The sequence below is a fragment of the Convolutriloba macropyga genome, chromosome 2, assembly GCF_964194025.1.
Source record: "Convolutriloba macropyga chromosome 2, txConMacr16.3, whole genome shotgun sequence".
NCBI lineage: Eukaryota > Metazoa > Xenacoelomorpha > Acoela > Convolutidae > Convolutriloba > Convolutriloba macropyga.
The window spans coordinates 14,214,204-14,241,787 of NC_134469.1; the positions used below are offsets into that span (position 1 = coordinate 14,214,204).

Sequence of the window (27,584 nt, forward strand, 5' to 3'; positions counted from 1 at the left end):
CGGAGGTAGTCGGCGGCGGATTAGGTCGGCCAACAACATGTTTCAATATAATTTCACCTCTCTGTAGCTAGAATGTTGAACAAAACAGAGGAAACTAATTGAATTAATTTCCATAGTGTAGTACTATAGTAGTATTATAGTACTCAGTTGTAAGTACTTAGTACCTCAAAATAACAATTTAATCAATTTAAACACTGGGTTGATGGCGAATGAAACTTGCGTCCAACATATCCCAGATTTAACTGGTTGTCTATTCAGTGCACTGGAAGATGGTAAAATGATGCTAAATGACCGTTAATAAATAAATGGATTACAAATAAGCAAGATAAAGAAATGGATTACAAATTGCTAGCAAGATAAAGAAATGGATTACAAATAAACTTTAGTTTAAACGAAGTTGCTCCCCGTTAGTATACTGATAATCCATATATATAATATATATATATATATTATATATAATATATATATATATATATATATATATATATATATACGTGGAGAGAGATCAACTTAAGACAGTTTTTATCTGAACTATATGTTTTTGTAAGACTCTTTCTGTCAGCTCCAAAACATAGCCATAACTGAAGGCCTCCGAACAAAAAAGAAGCATCAGGAACTTTCTGTCAACATATATCATATCTATTTTAGCATCAACAAGACAAACTGATGTATTCTGAACCATGTATGTTTTGTCACTCCTCTCTGATTCATTGGAGCGCTATGTCGAAACACGCGACCACATAGTGAACAAATAACCGTAAAAAAATAACTAAGGCAAATTATCAATCAAAACTTGGATTACACTTGGATACTTGGTTACACGAATCTGAAGAATCTTGAATACTGTGCGCCCTGTGGATGTGGCGAGTGAGGTTTGAAGGATAAATAGTAGAGAATTCGCAAAACCGACACTGTTTGCTCTCTAGAGTTTTTTCGTGAATGCGAGCAATGTGGCGAGTGATCATATACTTGTCTTTGGTGGAATAGTTGCACGAATCGCATTGGTATTTCTTCCTTTTTCCCCCGGCAATTGTAGCTCGTCTTTCAACGTGCTCTTCAACTTTCGCAATATCAGCAATGCCATGGCAGAACCCCGTTGTGGGGTCAACCATAGCTAATACGATGGGCCCGCTTTCGACTGCTTGAACGACTGAATCGGTCATCAACAATTTCACTTCCAACTTTTCCACAACTGACTTATCTTCCATCTGTTTCTGATCTTTCAATTCAACTTTCACCTTCTGCTCCAACTTAACTTCCATGACCAACAACAAACTACTCACTGGCACAATCCACAAGCGTCAAAAACAACTTTCAATCAATCTGAAAATGATGAGCGTTGAGTCTTTTATTCAGACACTGGAGAAAGATAAACTGAAATAGACTGATAAACAATCACTGGGATTGACACCCCACGGGCGAAGCCCGAAGCTTGTACTACTACTACTACTACTACTACTACTACTACTACTACTACTACTACTACTACTACTACTACTACTACTACTACTACTACTACTACTACTACTACTACTACTACTACTACTACTACTAGTACTACTACTACTACTACTACTACTAATACACAACTAATTCTGACTCGCACATCAAACTCCGCCTCCGCCTCCAGCTCCGAACTCCGCTTCCACCTCCGAACTCCGCTTCCACCTCTGCCTCCGACCCCCGCCTCCACCTCCTACTCCCGCCTCCACCTCCGAACTCCACTTCCACCGCACAGATGCGCCAATATATGGTATAGTTGGAGCTAGAATAGCTTTTGAGGGTATCGCCATTTTAAAAGTTTCAAGCATGATATCAGCTATTCGAAATTTTCAAAACTTGCTATGATCGATGTATGTACAGTCTGATGATGTGAAACGTTCTGTGCAGTGTACACCAATGATGTAAATTAGGCTGCGAAGAAAAGGGACAGAGTGGGATCCTTCTTAATAGACTCTGGGCAGACTGGCAGAAGCATTTACACTTGTATCTTGCTGGTTCAGTAATGGTTACTATTGAAAGTCAATGGTTCAGCAATGAAACGCACTGCGAGCAAGGTCCGGGATGCTGTCTAATTTTACGGACTAATCTCAAGATTTCATACTTTGTGTGTACATTATCTCAGATGAAAGTACAAACCAGAATGGTCATTTAGCCATAATGATTTAGGAAAACGATTAAAAACCTTCGAGCTGTAAATTTTAAATTAATTTGTAAAACCTATTTGGAGTGGAGTGAGAAAACAATGTTTGAATAATTGTTTGATTTATCAGTGTTTTTTGTCTGCAGCAATTAATAATAATTTGCAGTAAACTTGGCTGACTTTATTTTCAATTGTGTTGAAGTTGTGATCCATTAGTTCTAAGGTTTAGAAGTAGCAAATTTGGTTGCGCAAATGCTATCTAATTTTTTGTATGAATTAGATAATATTTATTTTACAATGATTGTAGTTTTTTGAAGTTTCCATTTTTACGGTTATTATGATGTCTGATCTCTAAGTTTAATTGTTGACTGGTCGCTTCTTGGCTCTCAGTAGTACCATTTTTGCATCCATTTAACAGTTTTAATTTGAATCTAACATCATTGACTGTCTACAACATCGACTGGAATAAATCTTTAGATCTACAAATTATGGTGTCGTTTTTTTGGTTTTGTTATTGTTTATGCTAAGTGTTTTGTCAACTTCAAGGGGCATAATTGAACGAGTTTAATGGTTTCAATTGAAGTCTAATATGGTTATTGCCACCTTCACGCACTTCAATTAATAGGGGGTGTTTTTTAATCTTGCCTGCTTTGAAGTCAAATTTGTCTCTTATTAATTAGCCGCATTTTTGAATTGCCTGATTGACTCTTTTATCAGTCATAAATGTCTCAAGTTAATTATGTTCACCTATATCTAACGCTTATAAAGATTTTAGCAGTATTTACTTTCAAGAAATATCAACAATTCATTTCGATTTGTTGCTTTATGTCGTACTTTTGTGTTCTCCATTAAAAATTGGTCTCATTGGTTTCCCGGTGGTACAAGGTAGAAGAAAATTAACGTGTTTACTTTGCTATTTTTGATTTAATCGGAATTACAAATTTTGGAGTCATTTTGGTAGCTCTCACGTAGTGTCAGTTAATAGAATTATCATATTTTCTCATATTTACCACAGTAAGAATGCACCTTTGCTACGTTGTGCAATTTAATGTTTTTTACTAAACTGTTTTTGACTAAAAATAACCATTTTTGTTGAAAAATGAAACTTTTCCCCCTTTCGCTGAGGATTTTCATTCTGTTGGCCTTCTGGTCTTTTGGTCGCTGTATCAACAGCTGATTTTAACTTTGTGACACACTGAGTTTAAACACACTGAGTTTGTTTAATGATGCAGTTGGTAGCCATTGCTTTTCTATTTTCATACTATTCATTTTCAAGATGTCTTTCTCATTTCTTAATTTCCTGCCTGCATTTTTATATACTTTTTCAAAACAACTGGTCTATGATGACAGTGCAGCTACTTTTGGCAATTTGCCATTTTTATTGTTGTTAAAAACTTGATATCACGACAAATATCATTTAAACCTCTGGAACAGTGGCCACAAAAAAGTAGTTCATCCTGTGGTTTCTCGTTAAAAGCCTGAAATAAAAAAAATATAGCACAAAATTATATAAAAATAGCTCTTATTTTATTCCGGAAAGATATGAAACTTGTTCCTAAGATAATTGCAGAGTTCTTATGATAATAGCGCCGAAAATAAATTCATTCCATAGCAGGGTGTTCAATTTTTGAACTTGTTTAACACAAAGAACTTCCTAAAGAGTAGTATGAAAACAAGAAGGCTCGTTAATGTGCGTTCGCACATGATGTTCCTACCCGAGCTGATCTACATTTTGACTTAATTGTCAACCAAATGAAGAGATAACCAAAAAGAGATATTTGAGTTTTAAAAAAATGTTACGCACCCAAACTACTAATTGAAATACACAATGTCATGCCTCATAACAGCTCTCACTACGTCTGCCAACAAAAAGACTACAAGAAAAAAACAATTAAAATAATCAAAATTAGACAAAAACTAACGGCCAAAAAAACTCAATACCCTAAAGAAAAAGCCCCTAGTAAACAACGTCAAAATGCAATCAGATAAAACCTTAACTACACAAAATTTCTTTTATCTTAACTGTACAGCAGATGTGAATTTTCTTTTTTCAGACTAAGTAACAAGTAAAAAAATAATGAAACGAAATTCAAAAGCTCTATCAAAATTTTTTAGACCATTTAATTTCAAATGTCTTAAAAGTTATTAGCATTAAACAAAACAATTTTCGATAAACTTAGTAAAAAAGTCAATACGATACTGATAGGACCTGTCTTTGGTTGGATTAAGCCCATGAAACGGACTTAGCATGCAAAAATTACAGCAAACCTGCGAAAACCCAAATTATATAGGCCTTTAAGGTCATCAGCTATTATCTGAATATCTTTTTAAATTCAATTGTTATCTATACTAATTGAGCTGAAATTAGAGTGATCAGTTTAATAAGTTCGATTGAGGCTCATTTGAAAAAAAAAATTGGGCTCTGTTATTACGCGAATGTGGTAAAAGAAGAGAGAAAGAAACAATTATTGACCACTCACAAAACATTTATGAAAACGCATATTGTCCCACAATCAAAACATCAGTTACGACATAATCTCAATAGAAAGTTTTTTTTTCGAAATACAAAGAACTGGATGTGACCTCTCATTGATGAGAAATGGTTACAAGTTGACAAAAAGAACAACAGAAACTGAAATAAAAAAGAATCATAAACTAAAAATTGAATACTTCTCAGCATTTTACGACTACATAAAAAAAAGAAAACTGCAAAAACAATAAATTGAAAAAAATTGAGAGAAAAGTATCGAGGCAATTAAGTAATGAATTTTTCAGTAAAAACGTTTCTATTTTCAAATAATTGCTAACAGCAATAAGATTCTTCTTTTTTTTAACCATAAGACTTTGAACAACTAATAAACATGGACAATTTTTTTCACGTCACGAAATCTTTGAGAAAACCCGTAGTATCAACGCCACTAAAATCAATAGCTTTCAACGGAAGTTCAAAAATACGCTCCGTTATGCATCGACGTGAAGAGAATTCGGTTTTTTTATTGTAAACTTCACTATGAGACAAGAACTAGTCTTTTTAATGGCCTTTCGTCTATTAGAAACTCAAAATTGATACATTTTGTGGCATGAAATTTAATTTGGAATCAGTTTTTTTATTAAGAAATGTCTTAATTTCAAGAAAGTTTACACTAAAAGTGAACAAAATTATGTCGAATATCACGTGTTCGCACAAAACTTCAATCCTTGATAACTCTTCGAAAAAAAACGAAATTCAATAAAATATTTTTAATTTCGAAATCTACGCTGGACGAACTTTTTAATGATACTACTCACATTTTTCTACGATGAATATATCGATCAGCCAAAATTGTCTGAACAAAAAAACCCATTTGAGTATATAGTTCCTCCTCCCCACAAGTGGGTTCGGAACAAATTTTTGCAGAAGTTTAAGAAACGTTCAAAAAACAATATCATAGTTTACTTTAGTAGAAATTAAGCTGGAATTCCTCTTCATAGTTGTTGGTTTCCCCATTTCTTTTGAACACTTTGTGTTTCAGTTATTCTACTTACTTACTTAATTGATTTATATTATCGTTTTCGTCCTTACTTTTTCTTTCACGACGCGAAGAGAAGAGGTCTTGTAACTTTATTGGCAGCAGAGGAAAATTCGAGATAGGTTAAAAAAAATTATTTGGAAGCCTTGTTGGTATGTTAAAAGATGCCACTACTTTTATTCTGGAAAAATCCGACGACCGTCAAATTATCATTCAGACACTCGTCAGCAACCCTATCAATAAGGGTTCAATTTTTTCCCAAAACCGAGGTTAACATCGAAGAGGAGGGCAAGTTTTATTTTATATAGTTGTGTACATTGATTATCATTTAGAGATTTTCAGCAACATTCTGTGCGAACGCGCATTACCTATTCTCCTAATTAAATTCATCACTAAATGAAAAATCGTTAGCAGCTGCTTAATGCTCAAATTAAACAAAATGTCTATTTCAAAGTCGAACCTCGTGAAGTGGGTATGAGTCCGCCTCGTTGATGAAGTTGCCATCGTATAGCTTTATCAACATCGAGGATGCCAATCTCTAAACAAAAATTGGAGTTCTATTCCTCAATTATTGTTGGAAAGAGTTTTGTGAACAATCAAAACTGGTTCTTAAGGGCATCAATACTAAAAAGGCTTCAACCTCTTACGTTTGAAATCAACGAAAGAAACATTGGGACTTTTTATTAGTTTTAACGAAGTAAAACCGACGACTTTTTACGTTTAAAAGACTCAACAGAGGCCACGGAGTTGGTTTCCTGTGGAGACATATTTTTCGCTCCTTTGAAAAGTGTGGGTCTTTTTAGACTTTCTTAAAAAGGATTAGCACTATAGTATGTCATCTTAAGTTTAATTGCATTTGCTGAGGTCAAAATATAACCACTTTCTACGAGAATGCTGGAAATTTTCAAAGTAAACATCAGATTTAAGGAATTAATCATCATTAAAATTAGACCACGTAAATTATTGTTTGGTGTTCAAGCTTATGGTAATCTCTGTAACATGAGGACAAGATATTCGCTCGACTTACATTGAGTTTATCTGTGCCTGCCTTGATTGCAGTCTTCATGGCTTCAACCACTGGCATCTGCATCACATTCTGAAGGAACTCCTGAACAACAATACAATCTTGTAGCTCTTCATTTTTAAAAAGGAGTACCCGGACCAAGATTTATACTTAATTAACCAGTAAAAGTGAGAGATCAAAGGTTAAGGCTATAAATCATTCAGAAGAATTAGTGGAAAAGAGTACGGGTGAAAAAAATTAAACTCCCCAGGTTGAAATATTGGACAAAGAGAGATCTGATCAAAACGGGTTGGGTCAGACCCCGACGACAGAGTCTGGAAGCTACTCAGCAGTCTGGAAATAGTCTGATCACGGCCCAGTCCAGAATCTACAAGGTCTGATAAGAGCGTTAACTACAGTCTGGATAGTCTGATCTGAGCACAGTCTCGAGATGAGAAAGGGCTATACAAAATTTTTGCGTTGTTGAATTAAATTTGTTCCTTTGCTACTAAAAATGTTTTTACTGATAATCTGAAAAAATAGATAGAATTAATGACATCTGTTTTTTGAAAAGAAAATCTCATATCAAATGTCACAGGCTCTTCAATGTTTGAAACTGTTTGAGTGTGTACCTGTCGTGGTCGATAACACGGGTCAAAGAATTCAATAAGTTGAACTTTAAATTAAACCTTGAACTGAAAATATACAAAAATTAGCTTGTATTTATAGTAGTTATCTATGCGAAAATATACAGAGAAAATTTAGATTAGCTAAAAATATTTTACATGATTGGCATGTGAATAGATCTTAACTCCGAATCCCGGAGGTGATTTTCTATTTTCATCAACATTTCATGAGAATCATATATGGCTTGGGTACAATCGAGTTCATTAGTTGGAGATCGGTGGATGTTAGAATCAGGTTTCTGTTGGTGGGAGAGTTTACTTCTGACATATGATTGATAGGTCAATAAGATAATGATAGCGCCAAAACAAAATTAGAATTGAGTTTAGTTTTGTGGCCATTATTTATCGACACAGCAATAAAGTTCGTCAGGTAAGTTCTTCTTTCGTTCTTTGAAACTTTAATAAAGAAAACTTCTAAGTTTTTTGATGTTTCTTTGAAACCATCACAGTACCACTATTGCGCACGCAAGTGCGTTTTGAAAACAAGTGAGCGACCCAATTGAGTTTGACACGCCTGTGGGCGACCCAAGTTAATCTGATACGTCATTGCGGAACTCAAAATCAAAGTCAATTTTAGTCAGGATCATCTGGTACCCCCTGTGCAAGACTGAAGCCTCTTTGACAAGAACTAGCTTAGGTCCACTCGTTCCACCCTAACAACACTTTCATTCACTCTTATCACTCTTATATTAGTTTTCCGTTCAGTGGAGAAGCAGTGAAAAAAACGATGAGCTCATTGATCGAAAAGATTTTTAACGCTTATTTCACCTATTTCACGCACGCCTATTTAACCTATTTAGTTTAAGTTTTATTTGCTTAAGAATTGAGCAACTTGTAGCGCAGTAGCGGAAGAAGAAGACAAGACTAAAAATGGAGGAGGCATGAGCTCGAGAATAAAGTGGAAGATGGAATGTCTCTTAACTCCACTTTTTGCTACAACCTCACTCAATTTCTGTTTAAATAATTTTTTTTGAATTGATACAAAAATTCGCATAAATTTTGTTTTTACTGGTGAGGGTTGTTCGTCGAATATGGGCAGATGATGCACTCCGGCATTGACAGAGTTGCGTTTGAACAGATTGACAGCAGTCCAGCCCATCCTGTTCTCTGGCTCCAACATCAGGGTCTCCTTCCCATCTGGGGGATACACTAGCCCTGGTTTGGATACCTCTGGATCCCCCACGTACTTGACACTGACTGCGAATATTTGAACTAGGAGACAGGAGTTGACGTCAAAGTAGGGGTTCACTTTCTATGGAAAAAAGCAAGATATATAAAAAAGAAAGGAATGTTTGCCTTGGGAAGCAATCACTTTCAAATGAAATCACGAAAGGGTTTTCCATCTGAACAAACTGTAACACAGTATGCGTTCAAAAAATTCTGCGTCCTAAACAACATCAATCGTAGATCTCAACCTGAGTTGGTGTATCTACTGAAGTCTTAAATGACTGTGCTCTCTATTCCTGAAGTCCTTTGCGATATCACTGCTTACAAGACGATAGAAGGTTGAGAGGAACAACTCAATGTACATTTTGCATAAGATAAGTTTGACATAGCTTGGCAAGAAGCTTTACTTGGTCAACGTATACTTGGCTAAAGAAAAAAAGCCTCGAAGAGCAAGAAAGAAGGTGTGAACGGGTTATAAGAGATGCCCAAGTTGGAGAGCTTAAGACCAGTTGGTGTAAATGGTCATCACACTAGGCTAGCAAGTAAGAGATACTGGTTCGAATCCAGTAGTGGTACATTATCACAGTAGTTGCACCTGCATAGACTCCCTAACACAAGACACATCGGTTCGATTACGTTATGATGTTTGAACTTTGTTATGTTTAATCTTACATAAGCATTGTCGCTCCATTTGGGGGATGTCTGTAAGGATGAGTAGTCGTGTTTGTTCACAATGAACTTGTAGTCTGTCCCAAATCCTTCCGCTGATTTTGCCCACGAGGCAGTTTTAATTCCCTGATTTATGCGTGCAAAACAGCTGCAGTAAAGGTTGTTCGCTGAAACAATTTGGTTGATTCAAAACTTAATCATTCGAGCTGAAATCAGTCAAACAGAGATTAATATCTTGTAGCAAGTAGATTTCTGGAAATGACGCTCATTTTGAAAGCTAATGTAAGATTCTAGCGAAGGACGATTCTAGCGAACTCAAGCGATTCTAAGATGCCACAGAATAACTCTCTCCCAACCAAAAATCAAAAGTTGAAAGTCGGTTGGATGGATTTTTTTTACAGAACACATCTAACAGCTTTTTGAACTCCATTTTTTTCAATACACGACAACATGTTGTATATATTACTGGGTGTTATATTGTCATATTGGCTGGGTATTCTATTCTTGATGAGCTCAATCCAATTTCTTACTAACATACACATTCATAATCAGCTCCATATTTTTCTTAATTTTTCGAATCGGAAACAACCAATTTTTACATGAGGGGAATAAAAGTTGGTACCCGTATGCTTTTTCAGTAACTAAAAACTAATACACCCTGATCATAGGTTATCAATAAAACTGATACTTCAATTTTATCGAAATGGCCACACGAAAATAATGTAAACAAAGTAATGCAACTCAGAATTCAACGAAGGGAGTCACTTAATTAATGTAAACAAGTAACAAATAGAAAGGTGGAAAATAACCATGAAATAGAAAATTTGGAGAAAAAACTACAGCATCAAAGAGAACTTTACAACCAAGCGCAGTCTGAAATTCAATCCTTGAGGAGTTAACATGACAAAATGATATCAGTCCTCATTAAAAACGAAACACCAGACAATTTTGTAGCAGCTCCAACTGTTAATATGCACTTTTATACAAAATTTGCCCGCGATTTACAAAACAACTCCAAACTTCTGATAGCACATACAAATTAGTCAGGCAAAATGACATAAGTAATGAAGCAGCTATCAATTCGCATCCATCATCTGCAATTCAAGACATCGGCAACATTGTTAACTATTATGCGACATCAACCAAAGCAGAATGTCTTTTAATTCACACTGGACATTATTCAATTGATCAGTTCTACCTGGTGAAGAGGCAGCAAAGAAGATAGGAGCAGATCTGTCAAATTGTGTCAGGAAATTAAAACCATACAGACTAGCAATTTGTCAAAAGCCAGGAATAGTACGTTTGGGAGAGATACCAACAACCACGAAACTGAAATGTTTAACTGTGAGTTAAATGACATTGCAGATGGACTATGAGGCAAATTCCAAAACACAGATATTACAATTTTGGACTATACTTAGGATCAAGGCAGATTTTTGACTAGATAGCATCCATCAAAATCGAAGTGAAGTTTTGTGTTCACCAGCCAAAATTATATTTCAAGTGTGGGGCATCAGCTTGCTGGGTGCAACGTTTCTCTGAGACAAATTCAAGCAAATATACAAAAGGAAAACAATTTTAGTACCTGCAACAGGAATGGTCATAAAGGATATAGTGCGTTTGGGTAACTTTAGCTTTTGAAAAATGATTTCGAAATTGATACTTTTTGCGCTTTTTGAAAAAATTTTGTTGGAGAAAAAGAAACACTAGAATATTTCGTAAAAAATCTCTCAATATTTATGTATAGCAATTAGGTTTTTAGAAAAAAGGCCCATAATTCAAAATAAATCTGTATGGTTTTGGCTCCTAAATTTTTTATACCAAAATTTAATTGTGACTTTTATTACGTGATTGTGTGGCGATGTCAAACCAAATTCAGGGCTCAATCTAGAGGAATTTCAAACAATTAAAAATTAAGAAAAAAAGTGGCTAACTTAAGGATGTATCCTAATTTTTTCTATATATATATATATATATATATATATATATATATATAAATATATATATATATATATATATATATATATGCGGAATGTCAAATACAAACACGAAGAGATCTAAATTGTTTTACAGCATAAAGACAACCAAACGTGCCTATTAGTTACTGAAAAAAAGACGAACGACAAACAGGATATACCAATGATTTTTTCAATCAGTAAGCCTTATTTTTCATTCATCAATGCAGGTCAGAATTAACGCAACTGTCAGGGGGTGGTGGAGTAGAGATATGGATACCAATTACTTCCAAAAATAATATCAGGAGTGAGTTTAAACTCAATCAATGGAAAAGTTTTCGATTTGTGATGGGTTGAAATATTTGCACCATTAAACTGAAAAAATTTAATAAATGTTTCATATTGTTCTAACGAAAACCTGTGTGATTTTTTTGTGGTTGAATTGACATCAGAAATCTCACGTGCAAATTCATTGACAGACATCATTTTTTTGTTCGGAGAATACTATCTAAAATACTTTCAAAATGAACAGAGTTCGCTTCAAATTTTGTGTTAGCCATTGTCAAAAAACTCAGCCAACTTGGACAAATGGAAACAGTGAAACCTTAATTGATCATTAATCGACCACAAAAAAAATTTGTTTGGTAACAATTGTTTGGAAATGATTATTTTTCTCAGGTGATTGTTTCAGTTTTGGACTTTGATAACGGAAAAAAGAGAGAGCATTTGTTTTACTGAGAAACCAAAATTTTTTAAGAGCCGAATAAAAGAATTGCCTGAGCAGATTAGAGAGCAAAGTATCATTGAGAAGGTGCAACTTCAAATTCAAATATTTTCAGATTTGTTTGAACCCGTGTTGCATATATTTGCTCCCGTAACAAATGGAGAGCCAAAGAACCTCCTAAGCAAAAAAGTGGACATCTAAAGAACTATTGAAACTTATTAACAAAAAAATCGATTTCTTAATAATTGGAATAAGAAGGCAGATCTTTGTTTTTTCAAATGTTTTTTCAAATGTAATAAAATATCTTTTGGAACACATTTACAGTTTGCGATCACCAAAAATATTTTGAAAAATGCTTTTCCAGATGTCCAAGAGAGCTTACGCAACTTCAAATTCCGAAAAGGTGATCTACTTGAATCAGTTAACTACAGGTCAAATTCACTGACAACAACTCTTGCTAAAACATTTGAAAGGCTTCTACTCCAACAATTGTTAGAACATGTTGAAGAGCATAAAGTAATCAATAAAAATTATTTCGGATTCCTTAGTAACAAACCGTCGAATGACACAGTTGTTTCCTTATCGGAATCTATGAAACAATATGTGGAACAAAATGAAACTGTTATTGGTATTTTTTGTTTTAGCAAAAGCGTTCATTTCAATTTCTCAAGAAATCTTTCTGGAAAAAATTGAAAATAATGGCTTTGGAACGGGATCTGAAACTATGCCAAAATTATTTCTATCTAACAGAAAAAAATGCGTTAAAATGGAAACAATTTCCCAGACTGGACAACAATTAACCACGAAGTCCCTCAAGGAACAGTCCTCGGGCGCCTAATTTTTATACTTAATATTGAGGATTTCTCAGCGCAGATGATACATATATAGTATCTTACTCCAAAGCAAATTAAGGGCTTCATACAAAAACCCTCAGTATTTTTCATTTTTCAAAACTGACAAATTTTTGAAAAACAATATGTTAACATTGAACAGATAAAAAAGATAAGCTGCCTACCGAGGAGTTTCATTTCAATGGAAGTATCATAAAACCTAAAATCATAAAACTGCTTTTAGATCAATATGAGACATCGAATACTGATAAAAGCAAAAATTGTACCCTTCAGATTACTTGTCCTGTCAAATTTTGATTTCACTGCAATTTTTTTTAATCTCTGTCAGCCTTATCACTTCCGAAAATAAACAAGCAAATAAATTGGGGTATAAAGGTTTGCCATGTGCGTAAAATGTTTGACAGCGCAAGGGATCTTCTACTAACAGATAAAATCTTACCTCTAGATCTTTTCCTTAAAAAACTTCTCTTTTTAAGTCTTTTTTTTATTTAATTAAGCTCTACAAGGAAAGCAGTCAAATATCCAAAAAAATGTCTTTCATAATTTTTGGAAAAAATGAGATGAGAAAAAAATCCCGAACAGTCCAGTTTTTTCCAAATAATATGTGTGAATCTACATATAGTGACCGATCAATAGTCAAAAAATTCTCGAGAAAGTGGAACAACTTGCCAATAGAGAATTGGAAAGAAAAATTAAAAAATAAGTTTAAGGAAAAATTAACTAGAGAATTGCTCAAATTACATGAACGTGTTCCAATAGATGGAGAAGTACAAGATTTTGGAAATTATTTTTACTAGTATTTTAAGGACCAATTTTTCATATTCTTTTCATAGTGATTGTTAAATGTAGATGTTTAACCAAATTTTTGTTATCGTTTTAAAACTTTACAGTGTGAATTTACATTTTACAGATTCAAAAAAGAATAAAATGGGCTTGGATCATAAATCCGAACACTTTTACTCAGTTCTTAAATATTTCAGTTCATCCCTGGCAACTTCTTGCAACTTAATGTCTGCTCAGTTTCTATTGATTCAGTTCACTTACACTGAAGTCCAAACGCCTGCTGTACTTTGACAAATAGACCAGAACCAAGATCGTAGTCTAGACAGTCCTGCAACAAAACGAAATTTGGCACAACTTGGTTTGAGGGCAACTGTTTCCTGTCCAGTCTCTCCTTCACATACGAAAGGTAGTCCTCGTCACCAGCGAAGGACGTCACTAAAATGTACAGATTTTTATGTATGTGAATTCACGAGGCGGAAGAAGCCTAGCAGTTTCAGTTTGAAGTTTCAAATTAAGGAACTATTTCATTTCGGTAAATGTAACGACAAAAGCCAAATTACCGCAAATGATGGAATGAGGTCAGCGATCAAGTGGCCGAAAAAAAGGTTGTCAAGGGGGAGGAGGTTGGAGTGAAACCACTAATAGACCTTCGTTACGCTATTTAACAAAAACTGTGTCGTAAAAATTAAGCAAAACAACTTGTGATAAAGGCTGAACCTGTAGAAATTCTGGATTCTGGAGGTCTGGTTGACTCAACGATCCGATTGACATCCGTTAATTCTTCTTGATCATCGTCATCCGGAGGAGGTGGTGGCAAATCTGACTTTATAAATGTGGTCGGATCCAGACCCTGGTTGACTGCTAACTCCACCTTCTTATACTGCACAATGCCCTCTTTGACTGTTTTGGGGTAGTTGTCGTGTCTTAAATAGTGACTCAGAACTCGTACGTCCGACTCGTTGGGTTCGCAAGATTGCGATTTGTAGTATCCGGATTGATAGTTGGGTGCTGGTTGTTGCTCCTTATGGAAACAAAAACGTGTAGTTTGTCATATGGTGGAGTTGGCTATTTTTATTCTTAATGAAAAAGTGGTAAAAATGGGGGGAATTTAGCCATCTGATTCATCAATCAGTGGGTTAAATGATGTAAGAGTAGGGGGCAATATTTTAAGGAGAGGGAGTTAAATGATATAATCATTGCAGCCCCCACTCTCCGATCATTTTGAAGTAACCCTTATTGACCATAGACAACCAGCCTCCAAAACCTCAACATCATTTGATCCCTATTGGCAGTCCATTTTTACCCTTTGTAATATGCGTGCCAGCATTACATAGTAAATAATTATTTGTCATTATAGCAGGTGCACTGTAGGGTTAAAAGTCATTTACAACCACCAGCTGAGGAGAGGACAAAAATAGAAAAAATCCGAATAAATGATCATACCCCGGCGTGTGGTAGCAGTCTGACGAGGACTGAACATGTGCCTGGGATGGGTGGGTTGTGGTCGAAGGAGTCCTCGTCAAGTGGTCTGTCTTCCTGAGGGTATCCCCAGTACAGTCTCACCTGGTGCCCTCCCACATTCAACCAGCCCTGAAATGTGTAACATGTATTGTTAAATGGTTAGAAAAAAAATTTTTCAATGCTGATAGCACGCTTGACACTCACATGAAAAGTGGCTATTAATATTGAGTCATATGTATGAGTGCTTCAAGTTTTGGGAGTTTATAGGTCATGAATTGAGTCAAATTACAGGTCATGCCACAAAAATAGGCGATGACAAATTAAATGACAAATAATTGACTAATGAAGATGAATTAAGATCAAGATATTGATATAGGATATTGTGAATGTCGGCAAAAGAAAAATTCCACGCAGCGCAACTCTCCTCGAAATTACTTTGTTTTGGCGGCGCAACCAGCTGTCCAACGTTTTTGCGATGGAATCAAAGACCCCTCATATCTTATTACACATTTTCTCGTTGTTCCTTTTTCTTCATCTCTCTATAGACTGACTAACGTTACACATTCATTATCGAAATTTTACCTTCGACAACGGTGAACTAACGGTGAAAAAAAAATATTTTTCCCACTTGTTTCACCGATTTTTAACAGTGTACACCTCGACCCTGCTAGGCATCTCTCTCGTTAAACCTCCTTTGGAAGAGATGACATACTCTAAGAAGCTATTGCAGACTATTTTATGCAAAATTTAAGGTTTTTCTTCAAACCTCTAATAAGAGTACTTCGTTTCAATGTGAAAACCAAATAAGGAGAACTTTACACGCAACAAACAAATGACAAGATTGATATTGCAGGGTCTCATTGATGAAGTATTTCCATACTCCCTGTCTCACCTTGAATCCAGGTTGAGTTTGCCTGGCTGAGCTAATTGTGGCACGTTCATCCTACAACAGCCTCGTCAAATAAGACAAATCAAAACGCGTCATGGTCAAGAAAGTAGTATAGTTGTGTTAAATGCTTTGAAAAATTAACTCAAAAAAATTTAGAGAGATCAGAAACTCTAAATAACTTCTCATATGAATTCTTAAACCAAGCAGCTGTAAATATTTCTTTTTTAACCAGTCCAGTCAATTGTTTTTCCAGTCAGTTTTTGATCAACGAAAGGAAAATGTTTCAGTAAATCTTTTAATTTTTACGAACTTTAGTTATTTTTCATAGACAGGAACAATTTTTTTATTTAAGGGAATGCAGTTTTTAAACAGATGAGAGGCATTGATGGAATTCAAACGACGTGAGAAGAAAAATTTACCCTCATAATTCGATAGGACACTAAGTTTGAGTACCTTAGTGAGTGTCCGCTTTCCACTAGTGTCCTCAATGTTGTATAGAGTTAGTGCCCCTGACCCACATATAACAATCTCACTCGAGTGGATGTCTCTGATGTACACTCTCAACACTAACACTGAGAATGGATCTATCTCCTCCCCACTCTCGGCTTTCACTGTCGATCTAACATATTGTAGTTGTATTTCACCCTTTTCAATATTTGAAATCATAATTGAGGATTGAATTGTTTAGGGCAAACTATTATGTCAAATATTAATCAAAAGTAGCAACAAATCAACGCAATGGACAAGTGACTTCAATGACTTCATCAAAAACTGAGGTTTTTTAATCAAATTTGAGGTGCTTCAACCGCAATCTGAATTGCTTGGCTCTCTTGTGTTCCCCCCCCCCACCCCGCCTAACCAGCCTTATTTAGGCAATCTGTTTGCAACCCTCAGAATTTCCATTTTTGTTACTTATCGGTACTTGTATTGATAACGGTAATATGTCGTCATCAGAGCTAAATTAAAGGGACTTTTGCTCTCGATTACTTAAAAAATAAATTGATAAAATTTTCTGGGACAAGATTGATGAAACCACGCATTATTCAACTGCCGGTTATATTATATGCAAAATGTGCTTTCTTACAAACGCGTTAATTTCAAAATTTGGTTGCATCACTATAATGTCAATGCCGTTTGTGTTTAATTGAGTAAGTGAGTGTACGAAATCCAAACCATATGCTATTATATGTTTAAGTGGGGCTGCAAATGGACGTGGGGCGCTGGTGGAAATGATCCTACGATTCTTTCAATACTTAATCTTCGGAGAACCTTTTAGGAAACAAACAATCTTGTCAGACAATGTTAATAATGTAAGAAAAACTTATTCTTGAAAGAACTTAAAAGAATCTTGTAACAATCTTGAAAGAAGTAACAATGTCTTGTAAGAATCGTGTAAGATTCTTGCCATATCTTGCGCAATTAACTTTTTCATTAAACTAGTGATTTTTGACCCTCCATTCTGAATGGTAGTGCAATCTACTTTTATGGTAGGTTAAGACTACAAAGCGTTTAATTGTTCCCACCCCCACTTTGGTAGAGAGGGAGGAACTATATACTCAACTAGATTTTTTTCAGTCAAGAGTTGCAAGTTGTATCATTAGAAAGCACGTACATCCTAATATATGAAATTAAAAAGCATTTTCGATTTCGATTTTCTTACAGGGAATTATCGAGGTTTATTTTTGTCAATATTCGACAATATTTACTCACATTTTCTGTAATTTTCGCTAACATGTGGCACAACTTTGCTAATGTAGTTAAAATTAAATTAAAAGTTTTAATTGAAAAATTTTATTGTTTTCAATAAAAATAGATGAGCGTTGCTGAATTCTTTGATCGAAGTTTTTCGGCCAAAACTTTGAAAAATAATTCAAAATTCGAATTTTTTTAATCAAAATTGGCACAAGTTTCGCATTTTCTGGACCGCTTTGTGTAAATTTGACAGCAGACGAGACCTAGAAACCGCTAGCACAATCTCCGTAAACACCAACAGAGAGCTAGTTGACATTCGGCGCCCTATAAAACTCTTCTAGAACTAAACTTTTGCCGTTTTTGGCAAGTTCAATTCAATTATTATACAAAATCCATTATTGTTTTTTTTAGTTTGAACAATTTAACTTATCAAGTGATCTAATTCACAAATATTAAGATGAATTGGATGATTTAAATCAGGAATAGTTTTGATCTCATCATTGAATCTTACAATCAAATTTTTTTAGCCTTTATTTGTGCGCTGCTTTTCTATTTAAAAATGTTTTGCTTTTATGGTTTTTTAATTTTAATTACTGACAAAAATTTCAATGTACGGCTAAGTTAGTGACAAATGCCATTAAAAGGAAAATGAGGCCGAAAATAGGTATTGTTTGTTTTCAGAGGACCCCTAATGATTTTTTTGGCTTTGCCGAAAAGTTTCAGTAAACTTTAACCGAATTCTTGTGTTTTGCTTTTATTTGTCATTCTTTTTAGAGTCTTATTTCATTTCAAACTAATCAGATATCCACATGGCTTCTTGAGTTGTTATAAGTTGACCTACACAATGAATTCAGTTGTAATCTAATATATCTTATGAATATAACTGTTCTAATTAAATCTCTGATAGTTTTTGATGTCTTTATCTCGTTTCGGTCAACTTTTAACCTATTCTCAGTAAAAACAGGTGCCCTTTTTCATATAAGACACAAATAATTTTTTTGTCGGACTTTTTTAAAAAACAGCTTCTTGATTCCGTTTTCACCAGTTTTCATACAAATATTTGTTATTTTGTGCTTATTGCCCACTTATTTCTGTTTGTTTTGTTTATGTGGTTAATTGTCTCATTAGTGAAGAATCCAATTGGAAGTTGTTTACAAAAAGCAATTCAACAAACTTATTGTTTTATAACTTAGGATTGTAGGGGCTGCGACATCGTTCTCTTGCAGAAATTGGTAGTTTTTTTCATTTTTGCCTTATATTTGTTTTTTTTTATGTTGGATGCCCTAGATTAGGTAACAAGTGGTGCCAGTGTCCAACGATAGATATATAAATGAACTCAATAACTGATTTAAATATATATATATATATATATATATATATATATATATATATGTATGTATATATATATATATTTATATATATATATATATATATATATGTATATGTATATATACATACATATATATATATATATATATATATATATATATATATAAAACTAATAGTTTTAATGAATTTCATGTTAATTAGCTTCGAAAAAAAGAAAGTCTAAAAATGTAAAAGTTTGTCACTTTTTCCCGTATTGTTCTGGTTTTCATCACTTTTTCGTGAATTGCAATATCGTAACATTTCTGTAATTTAGCATCATCATCGAGAGGTCTCGTTAATAATTTGTAGAAGCAAACAATATTTTTGAAAAATGTATTTGAAATCTTATGTTTGTTATGAGTTTTGGAAAAATTTGATTTTGAAAACGACAATAAATTTTTAGGCTTGAACAATCTTATCTCTATTAATCTGTTGCTTGGTTTCTTTGTTCACATCAAAAAACATCCATTATCTCGTGAACTTCAGTTTGCTTTTGTATTTGTTTTTTCCTCAAATGATTTTTCTCCAGTGGTAGTACGAGTTTTCATATTCGTGATTCTTGCATACTTGCCGTTTTTTCTTTTCGGTTGCCTTAGGAAAAAAATGCTATTACAGACTTTTATTTTTCTTAGTGAACAGCCTAATGTTTAACTGACTGGGACACTGTTGATGTGTGATTTCAGTTGATGCATAGGGTTTTTAATTGGTTTGACATTGTTTTTTTTTTCAAAAAAGGCAACATTTTCTTTAACTGTAGTTTTCGTTTTTTTATTGTCGACTTGTTATCCAGTCGCACTCAAGAAAAATTCCATTTTTTCTAATGAAGAAATGGATTATTTTTTTCGTATAGGTTTTATCTGATGCCATTTCGATCAGGCGAATTATTATTTTAAAAAAATGGCCAACGAATTTTTTTCGTAATTAATATTTGTAATTACTTGATTTTTATCGCCGTGTTTTCTGGCTGTCTCATTAATGACAGGTCTCGTCGGTCCTCTAAGGTATATTGTTTTATTCATTTAATGGTTTGTTAAACGATATAAAAAATTTTTATCTTTTCCTCATTTAGTAGACAATTAAGTGGAAAATGTAGATGAACGGGGTAGTAACATAACACCATATGCGAAAGCACATTACCGAGCCTTGTTGTTGTAATTATTAATTTATTATCACAAATTTATGAAACTAAGTTGTGGCGAAAATGTTCAGATTTCCTGTCTCCTGCTGTAGTCCTGTTACAATTAAGCTCAATTTAGTGCTTTTTAGTGCAATTAATGTATTTTAATTAAACACTTTCAGGAATTGAGTTACACTTTTGTGGACTTAAGTAGTTACCGTGTTTTCCAAATGGTTTCTGTTTTGATTGTAACTCAATTCCACAAAATTGGGCATATTGCGTTTTTTTTCGGAAACTAGGCTACAATCTTTGTGGCCTAGATACCTACCGACAAACTGTATTTTCCCAACATATTTTTCATTTTCACCCGAGTAGCCGAGAATACGCCTCAAATATAATTCTTGCCTGTGTGCAAATATGGGACTGCGTGCGTCAGATTCTAGATCGGGAAATGCCTCCAGGTCAGGTATGTCCAGTTCTGATTTGAAAATTCGACCTGTAACCTGCAACAATTGACAGCCAACTAAATGAAAATGATAAATTAAGACAAACTTGGGCAAACGATAATTTCGTAGTTTGATTATGTTCAGGTAAAAAAAGTACAAGTGTTTGCCACATAGATGGAATAATGTGGAAGTAAAGGAAGAATAGCCGTCTCAAAATATTAACATTTCAGACTGGGACCTCAATTTTTATTTATGAAATGAGTACAAAATCGCAGAAGTGACATGAGATACGTATAAAAATCGAGGATATCATTTATGATACCTGCTAGAAAAAGATATGATGTTGTATATGGAACCTTGCATATTCTGCAGTTGTCAGGAAGGAAGAGCACTTGGTCAATGTAGATATCGAAGTCATCCACATTCGAAATGACAGCTGGAAGAGTCTCTATTGTCTTCACATTAAATGGAGTCCAAAATGTACGTTTGGGGTAGATCTGGTCTCTGTAAACAAACCAAACACAGCTTTGTATTAAGACTTCGTATTATAATCGAAATATCAAAGAAAAAAACGGACATTATCAAAAAATGAATTCTATTAAACTCTAAATTTAGCAGTTATTTAAGCCAATTTGTCGGTTCGCTGAGAGACAATGAGGTAAGTAAGGTAAATCCTCGCCGAATCGGTGCAATCAAAAACACTTACAAACCTGATTTGTTTGCTACAAAAATAAAATTCTGTAAGAATTTGCGAAGTTGATCCGTGATTGTAAAAGTAGTTAAACCTTCGAGCTTTCGGAGAAGCAGTAGGCGAGGGTGTGATCTGGTCGTCTGGTCTGAAGATATTGCACTCTACATACGAGCCCTCTCTTGCCAACAAAACTGAAAAGAACCAGGCGTTAAACTTTCTTCGAGTCCGAGATCAATTGTTCGACATCTTTGATGCCGTTTCCTTGCCAGTCCAAGTATCGGATCTACAGTTGATAATTTTTGTTGACCGAGTTCTTGACAGTTGAAACAAGTTTCACCTATAAACTCATCTGAGCTTATGGGAGTCCCGCACGTTTATAAAAATGTTTATTGTAAATATCGACAAGAAGGCACTTTTAATACAGTGTTAATGGTAGAGAAATATTTACTATTATTCGATACTGATAAAGTTTTGAAGCAATCAATGTATCAGTTCTGAAAATTGAAAGTTCTGGAATTAGCAATCACTGTATAGGTATAAGCAAAATATTGAAATTATTATGTATTTATAAAAAACTGTACATTTTGGATTCTTCTCGACTGGAGTGGATCCGACATTCGGAGGTAGAAATCCAGGAACCAGGTCTATCTTCACAGACTCGAAAGGGGGCTCCCAGAACACCTTACCACCCTCTTCTCTTCTCCACATGTCCACCCTTGCATAGCCCAGCTGGACTGCCCTGGGCGCAATAGATCCAGGGGGCGCTTGGGTTGCCAAGATGCTGCCGACTGAAAATCGGAACACAACATTTCAAGAATATGAGACGCAAAGACAAAAATTTGGCGTTAAAAAAATCGGCTCCGGCAAAATGCACTATGAGAACCCCAATGAACCCACAATGAATTTTAGATTTGACAGATTTTTCCATTTACAGGACCACACATTTTTACATTCGTATATCATTCTGACAGGCATCACGGTTAAACTTTCAATTCTCTGAAAAAAATAGTTTAACTGCGGCGGTTGATTGAAAAACTAACTCTCTTCGTCTGTCACAACGTATACAGCTCTAATCACAATTGCAGGAACATCCCTAGCACCGTCAATTCCTCCGAATGCAGACGGATCTATGTTGGAGAAGTGGAACTTCTCGTGAGACACTATGATCTCAAACTCTTTCCGACCTACACAATACATACATCTCATTAATCAAAGCCCAGTTTGCCCGACCTTAGAAAATTTAAATTTGTTAAGGTTAAACCTCGGTTGAAACTAATTATGTGATGTACATAATTACAACTTCTGTAATGTTTTTTAGAAACTATGAAGGTTTCTTCTTTCATTCAAAAACCTTCAAAATACTTTTGTAGACCTTTTCAGTACACTTTTTTTGTTAGAAAATCTGAACATCTAAAATGAACTAGAAAATTATAAAAACAATCCGGTAGTAATAGGTTCACATATAACATCAGATTCAATGAATTTAGCTCTTTTTTTCTTTCTACGTGTTTGTACTTGCTGACGAAAGAATCAATATCTAATTTGTTCAAATTTAAATTTGTAAACCGTTTTTCTCGTGGTTGATGGTTCCCGTCACTAGTCTGTTGCTGCCTGTGAATGCGATGGACCTGACCTTGCTCTTCCCATAAAACACTGTCGTGATCAACTGCACATTGTGGGGCATGAAATTGTCAATCAATTTCAACTGAAACAATCCAAGTTATCACATCGGCAAATCAATGACGAAAGTGGACCCTGGTCCCCGTTCAAAATTAATCATTGGCATGATTGTCTCAAAAGATGGTCTGATCAGAGGTCACTTCGGTTTGTTCACCTGGACCTGGTTGCCATTCGGACGATAATCATTCGTGATTAGCCGATGCGTAGACTGTGCCTAATGTCGGGTAATGAGGGCGCAGCACACTAATTATAAACGAAGAGCTAAGACTGGCAATCAACAATTGAGTTTTCTGCAATTTTTGCTCCATTCTTACTACTGGCGGTTTTCTATCCAAGTGTTGAGTTTTTTCAAGTTCATTTAACAATGTTTTACTTTAACAAGGCGGCTCGGTAATGTGCGATGGCACATAAGGTTCCGACCCCGCCCATCCACAAATTTGGCATAATTGTCTACCAAATGAGGAACAGATAGAAGAACCCAAAAATTATTTTTTGCGATTCCCAAAAAAGCCCAAGTCTTTTTCAAAAAATTCTGTATCAACGATAAGATAGCCTCCAAAGCAAATAACTCAGTGGAGTAAAAGTTGATGCATTAGATTGCTGTAATATGTCAATATTCAGAAAGCGGGTCAAGACGAAAAGCAAAATAAACAGCAACATAAACAACAACAACAACAACAACAAACATTAATTACATCAAAAAATTTATGTCCCTCTTAAAAACTAAATTTAATAACAAAATCAACATACCGTCAGATAAACCCAAAACTAAACAAAAATAACTTATAAATCCCCAGAAAACATATGCGACCAGTCCATAAAAAGGTTTGGAGACAATTATACAAGAAGGAACAAAAACAGTAAAGTAAAAAAATTAACTTATTTTTTTGAAACAGTTAACTTCAAAGTAATAAATACCATTATGAATCACTTAATATTACCACAAATTTACGATTTCCACTACTTCTATAGAAGGGCATTAGGACCTGTCCTTATTCATTTTTTAAAGCGGCTAAAAAGAACAACAAAGAACAAACAAAATTTCAATTGAAACTTGCCAGAAAAAGCTGTCAAAACCGTCAAGCCAATTTTTGCCACTCAAAATACAATTGATTGCGCCTTTTTCAAACAGCTATAATTTAGTACGTGGCTATTCATTAGTAAGACTAGGTAACAAGCAGATAAAAAAGCGAAGTGCTAAAGTATGTAATTTTTTTTTTCGAAACAAAATTACATTTAATGTCATGAAAGGCATTAATAACAAAAAGAGCTATTTTAATAGGGTCGTTTATTCAAAAAAAGCCCTCGAGACCTGTAATTATCCAGAATATTTCTTGCATCTACAAAAAGAACGTCAAATTTGACAAAAATCATATTAGTTTACTTTTTTTTTGTGAAAAACCGGTGTCGAAGCCAGTAAGGTCATAACAAATTCTTTAAAAGATTTTGGGACACCAATCCCTCTTATTCCTTTGACACACATAATGTTATATTTGACCTGTAGTTAACTAACGAGATTAGGTAACAAAAAGAAACATAAAAAGAACAAAATTGCGAAGTTGAAAAATTTTTTTATTTTTAATTTTGGAAAACGATTGTTTTGATCGTCATGAAAGCCATCAGCTATCTACTAATATCAGAATATCGGTTCTTCTACTCTTCTATGAAAAGCCAATGAAAGCTATCACTATACAGGAAATTTCATACGACCGAAATGACAAAGTATAAATGACAGCTAGAGACAAAATTAAAAAATTCAATTGATTTCTTCAAGAAAGAGGCGTCGAGGCCGTTAAAACGATGATGTATATCTTTCAGAATTTTAATATGTTCAATTGTGCCTTATTCTGACTGCTAATGAGGTGACATGAGAACCGTCAAAAATGTGATAATGTGACAAAATTAGAAAACGTGAAAAACTGGCAAATAAAAAAAAAAAACTGAAATCTTGTGGTATCAAAGCCAGAAAACGATAATTTCAGGCTTAAAACTGCAACTGAGAATAAATGTTAAATAAGTAGAAAGAAGAAGCGGTCGTTTTTTTGCTGATCTTAAGCTGGAAGTTGTACAAATTAAGAAAAAAAGTAGAGAAAAAGTTAATTAAGCCATTATTTATTGAAAGGTCAATTATTTTTAAAAAAAGAAACGACCATAAATTTTCAATTAAAAAACTTAATGCATTAGTTTGGAGCTGCTTAACAAGCAAATCGGTTGGACCTATCACTCCTGAGCTTTGATTTGATATGTTCTGTTTTTTATTATTAAAAAAAAGTCTTTTTTTTTAAAAAAAAAAAGACCGACTGATTAAAACCCGATTTTTTTTGGATTGTAACAGTCCTAGAATGGCCAAAAACAAGCCCTAATAATACTTATTGTCCCTTAGGAATAACTGATTTTTCGAATGTTGTAGATATAGATAATTTGTTAGTTGAAAACTCAAAATAAATTCTGCATTTTTGATAATCAACGAGTAAAGTTGGCAAAAAACGGTAAGGTTTTAACTACAGTGCACTCTCAGCGGACTCTGAAGTAGAAATAGCTCCCCTCTGAGTCTACAAAGATTTTTTGATTGTTGTTTGGTGATGTACTGTCGGCAAATTTAATCAAAGTGGACTAAATTAGCTTTTTTCGTGCTGTTTTTGATGAAAAAGTCTAAATTTTGAATTGTTTATCCAGATTTTTTGACCAAAAAAATTAAATCAAAACAATCAACAATGCTTGTTCGTCTTCAAAAATAAAATCAACGACACTATTCTTAAAAAATATAACAAATTTTAGCAAAATTGACGAAAATTTAGGCAAAAATTCCGGAAAATGTGAATAAAAACAACGTGAATTCACTCTTCTTTTCTCAGAACTTTAAACCTCGATAACTCTCTCTAGAAATCGAAAATTAAAAAAATCTTTTTAATTCCATATTCTACGCTGGATGAGCTTTCTAATGATACCAGTCTCAACTCTCTACGATGAATATATCGAGCGGCGAAAATTCACGGAACAAAAAAAAAACCCAGTTGAGTATATAGTTCCTCCCCCTCAAGAGGGTCGGAACAACAAGATCATTATCGATGTCGTGCCTGCCCACAAGTGAAACCTGGCGACTTTAAAGTTTCTAGTTGACTGCTCATAGCTGTCGGAATTTTTACGTGTTTAAAATGGAAATTTGTGATTTCCTCAGTTTCGGGCACCGACTAATTATTTTTTGTGCTTCGTTATTAAGGTAATCATATGTCATCTATGCGATTAAGACACTGGCAATTGCTTATTTCATATACTATTTCAATGAACAACAATAACAATTTATTACAAACCATGTGTGAGTCACGCAGTTTAGTGACGTCATTGATGCTCTTCTGTCCCTTTTCTTCAGCCTCTGCAATAGAGGTCATGGTGAAGTGATCCGTGTTCTGCCTGTCCAGTTTACTATCCCTCCCCTCCATCTGATCTGACGGGCTTCTTTGTTGATCAGCTCCTTTGTCTTTGGTCACGCTTCTGGCTCCCGGACTGTCTCGGGTGGTACTGCCAGCTCCAGCGGAGTTTTGGCGGGCGTCAATGGAAAGTCGGGACTTTCTAGCCTACAACAAACTGAAGCTTTGAAAACAGATATCAAACCAAAACTAATTTTCACATTCAATTGTTGCAACTCTAGTAAAAAAAAAACAAAATGTTACCTCCCTGCGATCTTAGGTATAAATTTGACGCCGGATATAGAGCGCAGTTTGACAAAATCAAACCCCATATTTTTATTTATCACGAGATTTGTTCAAAACTTCAATAGTGACTCAATAGTTTTGAAAAGGTAGTAACCCAAAAAATAGGCTGCAGTTTCTGAAAAACCCTCTCGTTAATCTGTGAAACAAACCTTCCCAGGTTTAGGTCCAGACCCAAATTGAGCTATGATCAGACTATGCAGACTGAAATGACCTCTGATCAGACTTTCCAGACCGAAGTTACTTCTGATCAGACCTTCCAGACCAAAATGATCTCTGATCAGACTTTCCAGACCAAAATGATCTCTGATCAGACTTTCCAGACCAAAATGTCCTCTGATCAGACCGAACCCAGACCACTGTCCAGACTATAGTGCGCTTATGATCAGACCCAAATTCAGACCGTTGTCCAGACTATAAACAGACTATGATCAGACCATCTTCAGACCATGGTCCAGACTCAATTTCAGACCATTGCCCAGACCTTAATCAGACTATGATCAGACTCAAGTGCGCTCAAAATAGTCTGATCAGAGGAAGATTTTAATTATGAACAAATCTCTTAATTTTGCTATAATATATTCATTTCATAAAAACTGGTGTTTGCAGTATTAAAATCATCTAAGGAAAAGCCAATTCTGAAAATATTGCTAAGGAAAACGAAACCTAACTGTTGAGAAAAAATTTTATTTACCATACCCCTTAGTTCATATTTCTGACTCAATGGATGAACTTAGACAGCTTTCCACAAGAAACATCGTGGTCTTCAGTTAATCAAAATTTCCTCTTGAGGGGACCGCCATTTGCTATCAGTTGGACTCCTTGTTTCTGATTAGAGTCATCGGACTTTAGATGAGTCTCTGATCGGAACGCTGCTTTATTGTTGCCTCTTAGCAGAGCCAACATCGTTCAATAAAAAACAAAAAAATTGAAAAATTAATGCACTCGAAATCAGACCTTCCAGACCGAATTGACCTCTGATCAGACCGAACCCAGACCATGGTCCAGACTATAAAGACTGTGATCAGACCTTCCAGACC

At 34.6% G+C, this 27,584-nt stretch overlaps 2 protein-coding genes across 3 annotated transcripts in view; both read right to left on the reverse strand.

The window, feature by feature from the left end:
• LOC142356767 (uncharacterized) overlaps positions 1-27,584 on the reverse strand; it is a 173,954-nt gene that overhangs the window by 106,861 nt on the left and 39,509 nt on the right. The window lies entirely within an intron of this gene.
• LOC142334829 (uncharacterized) overlaps positions 6,075-27,584 on the reverse strand; it is a 50,785-nt gene continuing 29,275 nt past the window's right edge. The window contains exons 14-29 of the mRNA XM_075383155.1: positions 26,146-26,409; positions 22,721-22,859; positions 22,195-22,338; positions 21,736-21,942; positions 21,249-21,345; positions 20,820-20,967; positions 20,423-20,520; positions 16,294-16,459; positions 15,844-15,894; positions 14,934-15,080; positions 14,208-14,511; positions 13,752-13,925; positions 9,181-9,344; positions 8,351-8,593; positions 6,680-6,760; positions 6,075-6,190 (exon numbers count right to left, since the gene is read on the reverse strand). Coding sequence (XP_075239270.1) covers positions 6,101-6,190; positions 6,680-6,760; positions 8,351-8,593; positions 9,181-9,344; positions 13,752-13,925; positions 14,208-14,511; positions 14,934-15,080; positions 15,844-15,894; positions 16,294-16,459; positions 20,423-20,520; positions 20,820-20,967; positions 21,249-21,345; positions 21,736-21,942; positions 22,195-22,338; positions 22,721-22,859; positions 26,146-26,409 — 2,517 coding nt within the window. The 3' untranslated portion in view covers positions 6,075-6,100. The remainder of the gene's footprint in view (positions 6,191-6,679; positions 6,761-8,350; positions 8,594-9,180; positions 9,345-13,751; positions 13,926-14,207; positions 14,512-14,933; positions 15,081-15,843; positions 15,895-16,293; positions 16,460-20,422; positions 20,521-20,819; positions 20,968-21,248; positions 21,346-21,735; positions 21,943-22,194; positions 22,339-22,720; positions 22,860-26,145; positions 26,410-27,584) is intronic.